This window comes from Solea senegalensis, linkage group LG9 (assembly GCF_019176455.1).
Source record: "Solea senegalensis isolate Sse05_10M linkage group LG9, IFAPA_SoseM_1, whole genome shotgun sequence".
NCBI classification, from domain to species: domain Eukaryota; kingdom Metazoa; phylum Chordata; class Actinopteri; order Pleuronectiformes; family Soleidae; genus Solea; species Solea senegalensis.
The window spans coordinates 17,014,003-17,025,756 of NC_058029.1; the positions used below are offsets into that span (position 1 = coordinate 17,014,003).

At 40.2% G+C, this 11,754-nt stretch overlaps 2 protein-coding genes across 2 annotated transcripts; one reads left to right on the top strand and one right to left on the bottom strand.

Moving 5' to 3' along the window:
* Nucleotides 1-966: 966 nt before the first annotated feature.
* On the bottom strand, nt 967-9,441 carry plekha8 (pleckstrin homology domain containing, family A (phosphoinositide binding specific) member 8). Its single transcript, XM_044034561.1, has 13 exons — nt 9,277-9,441; nt 8,525-8,641; nt 8,254-8,409; nt 8,033-8,154; nt 7,599-7,757; nt 7,440-7,480; nt 7,118-7,230; nt 5,887-6,238; nt 5,089-5,174; nt 3,829-3,887; nt 3,426-3,627; nt 3,232-3,293; nt 967-2,553 (listed from the first exon to the last, which is right to left on the bottom strand). Exons 1-13 carry the CDS (start codon nt 9,314-9,316, stop codon nt 2,356-2,358), a joined length of 1,707 nt encoding a protein of 568 aa, XP_043890496.1. The 5' UTR covers nt 9,317-9,441; the 3' UTR covers nt 967-2,355.
* Nucleotides 9,442-9,662: 221 nt separating this feature from the next.
* fkbp14 (FKBP prolyl isomerase 14) lies at nt 9,663-11,414 on the top strand. The gene is made up of 4 exons (XM_044034241.1): nt 9,663-9,997; nt 10,502-10,653; nt 10,732-10,859; nt 10,962-11,414. Exons 1-4 carry the CDS (start codon nt 9,801-9,803, stop codon nt 11,118-11,120), a joined length of 636 nt encoding a protein of 211 aa, XP_043890176.1. The 5' UTR covers nt 9,663-9,800; the 3' UTR covers nt 11,121-11,414.
* The last annotated feature ends 340 nt before the right edge of the window (nt 11,415-11,754 follow it).

Below are 11,754 nucleotides of genomic sequence, written 5' to 3' on the forward strand. Positions count from 1 at the left end.
GTCAGATGAGTTCTCAATGCTGATTAATTCTCTTGTGTTGTTGTGGCCCTGCACATAGACATAGAGTGACTGATTTCAGAAAGCTCTGCAGACTCATCTGAGTGGGGAAGTTTTTATGTCACTGTGTGCCTCATTGGGTAAAAGAGTCAAGAAGTGCTCACAAAAAGTTTCCTCCTAATCCTCATATCCTTCATGACTCTGTGTGTGTGTGTCGCAAAGCTGCAACACCATCTGTCACTCACTGAAGAAGCTTTTTTTACTTCCACATGGTACTCACTGAGAAACTACCAGAAACACAGTTCCCATGCCTTAGTTGACATCAAATTCAAGGACTTTTTAAAGACTTTCCAGCATTAATTTACTCAAATTCAAGGACTGAATGTGCAGAGCCAATTTAAGATGGGAGGGCTATCTCTTGATTTTCTTTAGTCAAATTCACAAACTTTCACAGATTTCAAGGACCCATGGAAACCCTGCTCTGATTCATTGAGCTACTTATTCAACATTTTATAATTGGCTTTTCCACTTTCAAGACCCAAGTTGAAGTTGTAGGAAGCCGGGCTCTATTTTAAGCTCTCAAGTTTGTGAAATGAGACCCTTTTTCCAACAAAGGGGTTATTTTGGTGCAGGTTAGCTGGTGTAGTGTTGCAGCTGTGGCACACAGCGAAATGCAAAGCAGACAGCAGAGACAGGAAGCAGACAGGGACCCAGCAGTTGGCCTGAGCCAAGTGACAATCCCTGACCTATAGACGGGAATTCCTGGTATGCAGGGTTCTGTGGTCCTGGCAGAGGACACACTTCTGATGCACACGCAAAACACAAATTGTACACACAGCAAGGTTTGCAAAAGTGGCTTAAAACTCAGCGCCACCTACACTGTTTTACTTTCCATTTTTATGTACGTGATAAAATTCGATTCTTTTTTTGACTATTAACTGACTATAACAGGATTGGACAAAGACTAAGACAACTTCATTATTTATTAAGTAAAAATCAAATGGCATTTTATACACAATGATAAGAAAAAAAAGGAAAACCAAACGCTAATCATTTTACAATTGCAAATTTCTAGGTTTGGAAACGTTTCTATAAGAGGAAATTGGCCTATTGCACATTTGTGATGTAAACCTGCTGTTGCACTCCCTGTGAGAATGTTCCTACTTTGTTCTACGAGCTCAGCGGACCAAGAGTCGCACTTTACACTGGCCACTAAGTGTTTTCATCGCTGAATAGACATAAATGAAAGAATACAGCTGGTAAGAACACTGACATATATGCAGAACATGAGAATGGGGGGGGGAGGAGACACCTCATAATAAGCACATATGTATTTTAGCAAACAATCCCCTTAATGGCTGTCAATTTACTTCCAGACCATGGCTTGTGTTCTCCTTCTATTGGCACCTCTCAATAAATAAAAGCATGCTAACAATTAACAGGCTCTATGGATACAAATGTCCATACATTTACACAAATGTCAGAATGAAACTATGACATCACTGTGAACGTTATAACTTAAAAGAGGAAGGATGTCCACATAAATATTCAGCCGCCGTCAGTCCTTGATTATTTCAGAATGACAGTATTTCATCCGTCTGTGTTGTCGTACTGTAGGCAGAGGAGGCAAAAGCCATTCACGTGTGCATTTTCCATTTTTGGTCCCGTGTGACGTCAGCTCATCGACGAAGTAGAGCAAATAAATATGCTGTCAAACTTCACAATTTACAATACAATTGTGGGGAAAAAATGTCAGTGCAGGAAAAATAATGAACTAATACTAATTAAAAGTCAGCCCAGTATGTGAGCCCATCACATACTTAAGGCATTATAAGAATCGGACATTGTTAGTACTTTGGGTTAATGACATGACGTTATTCTTGCAATCAACAACAAAGTGAAAAACCTTGGTTAAAAACACTTCCTTTGCGTTCTCCTCAGTTCAAAGTGAATCAAAAAACGATCTTTTCGGAGAGTGGAGCTGAAATACCTTGTGGTTATGTACCTTCAAATCCATAAAGTACATACAAAGCCAAAACATAGAGTCTGCATAACAGGGATTCAGACCCTGACACCATCAACGGTCTTTTGACCAAGACCTGGAATCTACATAAAGTCTTAGTTGCTAACGTTTGCACTGCTCCTTATGGGCTGATACAAACATCAATACCTTCTTCCCACCGAGCTGCTCCACTGTCACACAGTTCAGGAACCACTGGAAACACCTCACACTGACACGGGACAAGCTCACGTTGTTTTGCATCCGGCACCTTCCTTCAGCAGATGAGACACTACTCTGCTCCTGCCGTCAGGTTCCGTAACTCCCCTTGAACTCTGACTATCACTGTAATCCGATTTTCACACCACCTCGTCCGAATCCAGGTTATATTCCTCGTACAGGGCATCCAGGAGGGCCAGCTGCTTCTCCATGGCAGGTAGGTACACACCCAGGTCCCGGTGCACGCTGCTGATGAAACCGCTCTGCAGCTCGTCGCCCTCTCTCGTCACTAAGGCAGCGGTGAAACTTTGATAAGACGGGGCAGCTCTCAGGGCCAACTGGAGGAGGAGAGACAAGTCAAAACAATGAAGCTACAGTCTCACTGAAGACCAGACAATGACACATTAACAGTAAAGGTGGAACAATTAATCACACAATGAACTATTTAAAATGGGTCAATGTGCGGCAAAGTCTCAGGGCATATGTGGTGAATTTAGTACGTCTTGAACAAACTGACGCATTTTTAAGTTGTTGCGATTGACGTGCTCAGGGATGGACACCAAATTCAAAATGCCCAACTTCCTGTTAAGTTGAGTTGATGGTCCCAAAATACTTTTTAGTTCTTCTTGGGCTGTGACACGTTTCCACCAAGTTTCGTGGAATTTGGTGCAACTTAGTTCCCGCTTGGTACCACTTTGACATAGTTCTCTTATTTTATAACATATTTTATAACACTGTACCACTGTGTGAGTTGTCAGGCCCTGATTAGTAAATCGTAAAGTCCTTAATGCAATTTTTCCTTCTGTTGGATGTTCTATTGTCTATGTTAATGGAACTCATACACAATGGGGACAAGTCATGTTTAATTCATCATTTGTTTAAATCTATTACACAGACAATATTTAAGTGAGGCTTGACGTAAATGGAAATATGTGTCAGAAAAATCTCAGTGACATATTTTCCCCCAAACTGTTCCATCCTCGAGAAAACAAAGCGTTTACGAGAGGGAGACCTACTGCAAATACTCCTCGCACAACCCATCCATGGTACTGTCGAAGAGTCTTTCCATAGGCGTTATCTGGGTGAAAGAAGAGCAGGATGACGAGGTGGAAACTTGACATTAAACATGCATTTACATCATGTGTGTGTGTGTGTGTGTGTGTGTGTGTGTGTGTGTGTGTGTGTGTGTGTGTGTTAGGTCTTGGCTCACTAAGCGCTGCCTGGATGTCTTGTTCTCCTGCGTTGACCTCTGACAGGAACTCTTTGAGGAACTTCAGGCCTCGTCCGAGCCACAGCAGAGCCTCGGTGGCCGAGTTTCGCACCTGGGCGACATTTTTGTGGACTTCGTGCAGCACGATGGACTGTAGTGTGGGAAAGCTGTCGGGGTCTGACATCAGCTTCTGCTGAATTTTCTACAGCGTTTTATGAGACAAGGTGATAAAGTGATAAAGAGAGCTCATTGAAAAATTCCTTTTAAAAATGAACATTTAAGAATGATCTCATATGTTATAGATTAAGATAAACCAAAGGCAGCTGCACAGTATTCTATTGAAAGCTAAATGACTTTTGTCAAGTGTTTACTGTTCTATGTATAAAAAAAAACATGCACTTACCTTAATATTTCCAACAAAATCCATTTTTACTGGCGCAAAGACTGTGGACCCCAGTTTGTCTGAGAAGAGAGAGTCTAAGATCATTTCTTTGTTGCCACTAAAACACGGTTTCTCATTTTTCTCTTCTGTTTTGAAAGCGAGTTTAAGTTGGTCAGTTAATTCAAGAAGTAACTAAATAAGAGGGACAAAGTCTGTGGTTTTAAGAGGGAAATTAATGAGGACATGTAGCGCACCGCAAGACTTCATATCTTTACATTTCTGATACATTTGCTTTGCCTCACAGCATCAGAAAAGTGTGAATGCGAGTAGAAGACATCATGCAAATATCACTCCAATGTGGATTTTGTGTCAACATTTGAAGTCGCTTACACTTTTGAAGATCATATAGATTTAAATATAACTCCACCATCATAATCAGTAATTCAGAGACATATTTAAACATAGTATGGACAGTTTTAAAGTCTTTGAAAGACTTCGGTTATCAGGAATATTCAGTCAGACTACCAGAAGATTCTCGATGACTGACCACTCTACCGTGACCTCTCCTCCTACACACTGAGCCACATCTAAAAAGGTCACGATGGACACGGGCAGATCTGTTGTTTCTAGGGATAAGCATGAATATTCGATTATTCTCCTGATTCTAAAGTTTTATTTATTAGTATTATACATTTTATTATTTAATTTTATTATTATTAAGTATTATAAGTATTTGTGAACATATTAAAAAGATACAGCACTGAAAAATGTTTTTTTTATCAATTACAGTGCATTAACATGTGTTAATGAGGTTCCTTTAACGCATCTTAGACGTGGGCCTTGAATGCATCTCGTTAGCTCAACACATTGTGAACCCTGCATTACTTTGCCTACCTCTCATGTGCCGGAGTTTACAATATTCAAACACAGAATACTTAACCACAGTGAAACACAAATGTCCTGCAGTTTTTTAGTTAGTACGACCGTAACCACCTTCACCTGTGTGAAGACACCGTGAATGCAAATGAGCTTATCATCATTATAGGCCTCGTCACATGCAATAGATATAATTAATCAAATAGTGAAAGAGTGAAAGAAAAGAGAGGGCATGAGAGGAAACGAAAAATGATGATTTGAATGACATGCATGAAAAAAGATGAGAAAGGATTTCCCCCAACCAGGATTACAGAAGGAGTAATAACCACAGATATAAATGAGCATCATGAGAAAGAGGAAATGATGCAGCTTGAGATGAGGAGAGACTGAGAGTGAGTGGCCTACCTAATACAGGCACTATTGCATAGCATGAGTCCAAAAACTCTTGTGTAGGGATACCATTGTCGTCGTCCAGTCTTATATCACTAAATCTAAAAAAAAAAAAAAGGTAGAACAGATTCAAACAGAAGAATATATTAGAGGTAAACACGCCATTTCTGCTTTTATTTGATCAAATCCAACAGAAAACAGAAAAAGGTACAAGCCAGAGAGGAACAATTCACACAGTGTCATGCAATCCTGCACCTGACAATACCTGAGACTTCTCTGCTACCTCCTCTACATCCTCACAGAGTTGTTCTTTGCTAACGTTATCGTCTAACACTGTCTAACTGTCGTTGGTATTTGAATACTTGATGAGAATTCCTAAGAATATGTTACAGAATGCTTCACATTAGCGAGTTGTTCGACTAACACTCTTCAAATATCTTGAAAAAGAAAAAGGTGAAATATGTTTGAAGTACAGCGTGAGATGTTAACAAAATAACAATACAAACCCAATTATCAGACGAGGGCCTCTCTGTGTCATGTGATCAAGACAGAACACACTAATATAAAACACTTATCAAGACATCTTAAAGGTTTTAGTTAAAATGCACACATCACTGAATATTAAGGAAATCTGTGCAACATGTTAAAACAATCGCTGCATTTACACAAACTGTGCAGTGCCTCACTGACAAAAATACTACATATAGCTTAAATTGGTTTGTCAGAATACTGTTATAGTGAAAAATCACAGCTGGTCATACAGTAACTTGAGTGTCCTAAAGGATGTGACTTTCCTGAGTAGCATTTTCATACCTGTGACCCATTGTGCTGAAGAAAGTTTCCACCTGCTCTGTGTCTTCAGGCTCTAGTGAATCCCTGAACGCCTCGTCGTCATTTTGAGGCTCGTCTTGGTCTGTGGTGGCCTGTTGTGGCAGCAGCGGCTGGACGGTGCTCGTGTCCTCGTCGTCGTTGTTGTTGTTTTCGTGCTCTTGACTTTGGTCCTCTTTGTGATTACACTCGGGTTTGGTCGTGTTCTGATCGGCGGCTTTAGTCCCCACAGCCAGTTGGTCATAGTGTTCATCCTCAGAGGCATTCTGGGTAGTGTTTAGAGTAGGATTAACTCGCTCTGCATGGACCGAGCTGTTGACTTTGCTTGCTTCAGTGTCTGTTTGATACAGTGAACAGACAAACGCATACAAATTAATTGTTGGCAAACAAACGGGGTTAGAAACAAACATCATTTGGTTTCAGTCGAGCTGTGGCCAAGTGGGAATGCAGCACTGACACAGACACGTCATTATTCTTTCAACACAAGCAGGACGCACTCACACAAACCTCACACTCACCTTTGATCCAGTGTCAGTGAAACGATGTTCATGTGTGTAAATGTAAAGTGCCACTTCACGATAAATGAATTAACAGTGGTTAGTATTGCTGTATTAATGCTGGAAAAGGTTCCATCATCCCGGTTAGGTGTGGTCTGTTGTGCGGTGGGTTTCCCGTGTGACTACACCCAGCTGTGATTTAGCATGTGTGAGAGCAACAGAGCAAGCAGAAACTGCCCATGGGCATATGATGAGATACAACTGTATCTGCCTTGGTTTGGGGATTGTGCCCCTTTAAAAAGAGATTAATAGCTTCAATTAAAGCTTGAGTTTACATTTTTTGTTTCTCAATAAGCCCAAGAAGTTGAAAAAAACTGGTGTGGTAGGAGTCTGGAAACGCTTGCAAAAGCAGCCAATACATCCCACCTACTACTCTACTTGTTAATGTTACCATCAAAACACAGACTGTCTAACAAAGGGGAGCTGGAGCCAATCCCAGCTGACACAGGGCAAAAGGGAGGGGTGTCTTTAAAGTATTTTTGTTTTCCCAGTGAGACACTATATGTATTACACACATCCCAATAATAATATATTTGAAAAGAACTGAACTGTTTCTTTTCCGTCTATGTGCAAAATGTTTTTTTAAGTGCTGAAGAAAATGCAATAACGTAACTTTTGTCCACATCAGCGTACTCACAAACAATGTACACATCACTTACCTGACGGGGTGAGAGGACGTTCAGGTCGACCTGGTTCATCTGGTCCCTCTGCTCCAGAGTCGAGACTCTGGTTGTCTTGTGCAATCCCTTCTCCTGAGATTGAATCTCTCCATCTGAAATGAATACAAAAGGCACTCAGTATTTTTTACTTTGTGTTAATACCCATTAGCAAATTGCGCCTTGAGGCACGGACATGCAACACAAATGACAAGAGCAGATTAATAACACAATATTTGTCCTGTAAAGAGGAGGAAATGAATTCAATTCATGTCCAACTCTTCTGTGGGAAACATAAATGCATACTAACAGAAAAGCAACCTACTTCTCTCCGAGGTTGTGATTTAAATGGTTCACAGGTTTTATCTGTTGGGGGGAAAAACACATTAAAGGATTATGTTTTGTTTAGAACAGTCACAAAGCAAGACTGGTTAAACTAGACTGTCATCACTGAGTGGACACAGAGTTGGTGAGTAAAAAATACCTTTTGGGGTTTGATAGCTGCAACTGGAGGAGATCCTGGTGGACTCTGCGTTGCCATATCTGTACTAAAAGTACGATTAGCTATCAGCATGCATTCTTCTAGAGTCTTGAGGAAAGTGGTGCATGTTGACTTCACCATGTTTCCATTGTCTATGCCAACCTGAAAAGAACACACCAATATACACTTTAACTGACCTATTGTGACCTATCCAATAACCTAATGGGTATTGGTATGTATATTATCTGTTAATAATAAAATGTAATTTAATCTATAAAAGTAAAAATATTCTTGTGGCAACATTTGCTGCCTGTCTGATATATGTGTAAGCATAAGCACAAAGCAATCTGATGTCTTGCTACTTGCACACGGGACTGAGGTTTCACACAAACAACAGCTTCTCTTATTTCATCGGCTCATCCAAAACTGAACCTCACCTCCTCTGTGACTCCTAGCTCATCATTGTCCTTGATCTTGTTTACTTGTTGCAGAAGAAGGTCACAATACAACCTGAGCTCTGACATCTTAGTTTTCAGTGCCTCTGTGTTCTCTTGGAGCTCTAGAAGAGTGACGGTAAACAAACCAACATTTAGGACAAACTACAATACATTTACATTACAGTAACTTGTAGCTATACAGGTGCACCCGGCATTAAAACCTTTTTCTCTCTTTGTTCGGTTGTCAGTAAGGCAAGCTTTGGCCGTTCCCAACGCCACCAGCCACTTTTGCCTTTCTGCCGCATTGATGGCTCGGAGGTAAAAGTACTGCTCTCCTGGTATGGTCAAGTCAACACGTGTCGAGTCAGAGGAATGAACTGAAAAACAGCAGGAAACAGAAGATACATGCTTGTAAGCCCTTCACCCTATAAATAATGGAAATGATTTACACATTGCCTCATTGACATAGTTTCAAACGAGCCATATCCGAACCTTGGATTTCACAAACTGAAATTTTAATGCTGCCTTTGCAACCTTTCCAGGCATCCTCTTGTGAGTCATAATATGACAAAGTTCCTCCATCAAGCACAAACCAACGAGGCTGCCAACCTGAAAAACCACACACAAAGAATGCATTTCAGATGTCTGGCCACAGCTGAAGCTGTATTGGTTTTTAGTAGAGATCACAGTTTAAGATGTTATTTAGCTCATCTGACACAGGGTTTATCCTTATATATACACAGTTAAAGGCTTCAGTGAGTGTAATTCAGGCACTTTTATATTATCCATGAATACAGTGAAGATGACCTAATAGTTTCTTACAAATGATAACGCTCCATCACATTTTAAATCTATTATTTATGTTTCCAAGACTCACTTTGCCAAAGCAGAAATATGAAGCTCCGTGAACTTGTACAGAGTTTAGCTCTTCCACGGGGCTGGCTGCAACAACTAATCGGTAGGTAAATCTGATTATAATGACAGATGGTAGATGCTCCTGCGTTGGCTAGCACTACCTGTTAATGCTTCTTAAATAAGGTTAAATTCACATTGGTTTAACTGCTGACTATTTCAGTGAGGTACAGAAACAGATACTGGTTAGTTGAAAGTGTTGCACATGAAAGCCGACGCTGGCTAACACCACTTTACACTGAAATCCAGTTGGCTGCGACGCTGTCATGCTAGCTAGCAGCCTTAAAACCTGCACTATAACAGAAACCACGCAGAGCGCGGATGTAACTTACCACTTATGTAATTGGTCCACTTATATAGGATTCCTTCCATTGTTTAATTGTGTGATTTCGCCGCTCATTACTTGTTTATCGTGACAAGATGTGACGCACAGCTGATCTCTGCGACTCCATCGGGGCCCTGTGTGGTTTACGGAGTAGCGACCACGGCTTTACATCTCAGCTACGTCGATAAAACTGCGTAAACTTTTTCTGGAATTGAGCTCTAAACGATCGCGACAGACGCTAACGTTGTTCCTCCCACGTACGTCAGACGCTTTCAATCCGTGTGGGTGTGGTTGAGAGTGATTGACGTGTAACCATGACGAATCAAATGCGGGCATACAAATATTCGGAATACATTTATCCAATCGTAAGGAGAGGAGGCGGGTCGACAGTCAAGTAGTGGCTGTGTTCGTTTTTAAAGTTGGCTGCCACGTATTTGGCATTCTTGCCATGTATTTATTTTAGGAGGCGTATTTTATAGAAAAGCTACAATTAGATTTTTGTCATATTTGAGAGAGTTACTTTACCTGACAATGAAGTCTTTTTCTATTTTCACGATATTGCCCTCATTGTTAGTGTTTGTCACTGGGGGGAAACTGCCTGAGCCAGAGGTGAAATTAGAAGTTTTACATAAACCTTTAATGTGTTACCGCAAGTCAAAATATGGAGATATGCTTCTTGTTCATTACGATGGATTCGTGGAAAGTGATGGCACCATGTTTCATTCCAGGTAACCACTGTCTATCAACGGTAACTTGCACTTACATATTCACAAATGTTGACTGAATAGTTCTGTTGCATTCAGATATTTTGTTACTTATTCCACAGTTGTATTCTCATGTTTTTATTTAGTTTCTATCTATCTATCTATCTATCTATCTATCTATCTATCTATCTATCTATCTATCTATCTATCTACCTAGCTATCTAGCTATCTGACAATGCTGCATCTATATATATATAAAGATATATCTATATATATATATCTATATCAGCCACACTCAAGTTCTTATGCAGAAAAAGTAATTTTTTAGGGTTGAGTTGTGGAAATATCCAGTAGGACAATACATACACTGTGTCATGCTGCAGTCTGTTATTTGCCTTAGTATTAACCAGTGAGTGACCTCTCCTAGCAAATATGTGTAAATCAGTGTAACGTAGTGTGCTTTCTCTGTCTTTGCGATTATTAATTCTGTGAATACTGGACTTTAATATCCTTTTTGACTCTTGGCAGCCGGAAAGAAGGGGATGGAAACGCAGTATGGTTCACCCTTGGCATCCGAGAGGTAATCAAAGGCTGGGACAAAGGTCTGCAGAACATGTGTACAGGAGAGCGCAGGAAGCTGACCATCCCACCATCTCTGGCATATGGCAAGGAAGGAAAAGGTAAGTTAACACAAACCTTTTTTTTGATTCTAAAAGCTGTAGGTTGTATTTTACATGTATGTTTTTGTTCAATGACAGGTAAGATCCCTCCAGGCAGTACTCTGATTTTTGACATTGAGCTCATGGAGATCCGAAATGGTCCGAGGTCACACGAGTCTTTTCGGGAGATGGATCTCAATGATGACTGGAAACTTTCTAGAACTGAGGTGCGAAAGTCTCCTACACTACTTTTATTCTGTGTTTTTTAATTATTCATATGCTTTCATTGCAGTCAGTGGAGCTCACATGTTTTTCTGTTCATACCTCAGGTGAAAGAGTACCTTAAGAAGGAATTTGAGAAACATGGATACTCGCCGAATGACACGCACCATGAAGTGATGGTTGAGGACATCTTCAAAAATGAGGATGAGGATAAAGACGGTTTCATATCTGCGAGGGAATTCACCTACCAACATGACGAACTCTAAAGAACTAAGAAGAGTTATACCTTGAAATACTAACACTGTGCTTGTTTTATGACTTCTCACAAAAGAGTCACATTTGATGAGGAACTGTGAATTAGTTTATGGGCTTTTTTTAAAGGGCTCATTTTTTTTACACTTAGCAGTATTGTCCCTTTTTTACTTTGATAGTATCAGCTCCAGTATTTTGTCATTTGACAACCTCCATGATATATTTATTTTCATTGCATATGCACTGATAATGTCACCACATATGTTTTTAGGACACAGTTTTTTTAATAAACCTCACTTGATACTAAATTTATCAGTAAATGTGCTGATAATTGAACGTCTGTTTGCTTTCAGCACTCAGGTGATGTGATTGTTTTTTCTGTACCTCTCTCCACTAGTCACTAGTGGGCGCTGTTGTCCTTTAGTTTTAGCAGCCACGATACACAGTGGCCTTTGTCTTAAAGCTAAAGTGTTTATGGCTGACTATATTGAATAGAATACAAGCACATGTTATAACTGGGCTTCTTATTACTAAATGTACACTTTGCTGTGAAGAATCTCAGCAATGATGGTGGAGTTCACAAACACAAAAAACAACATATGCTGTTTGTTGTTGGTGCTTGTTTAAGATACACATCTAGGACATAAG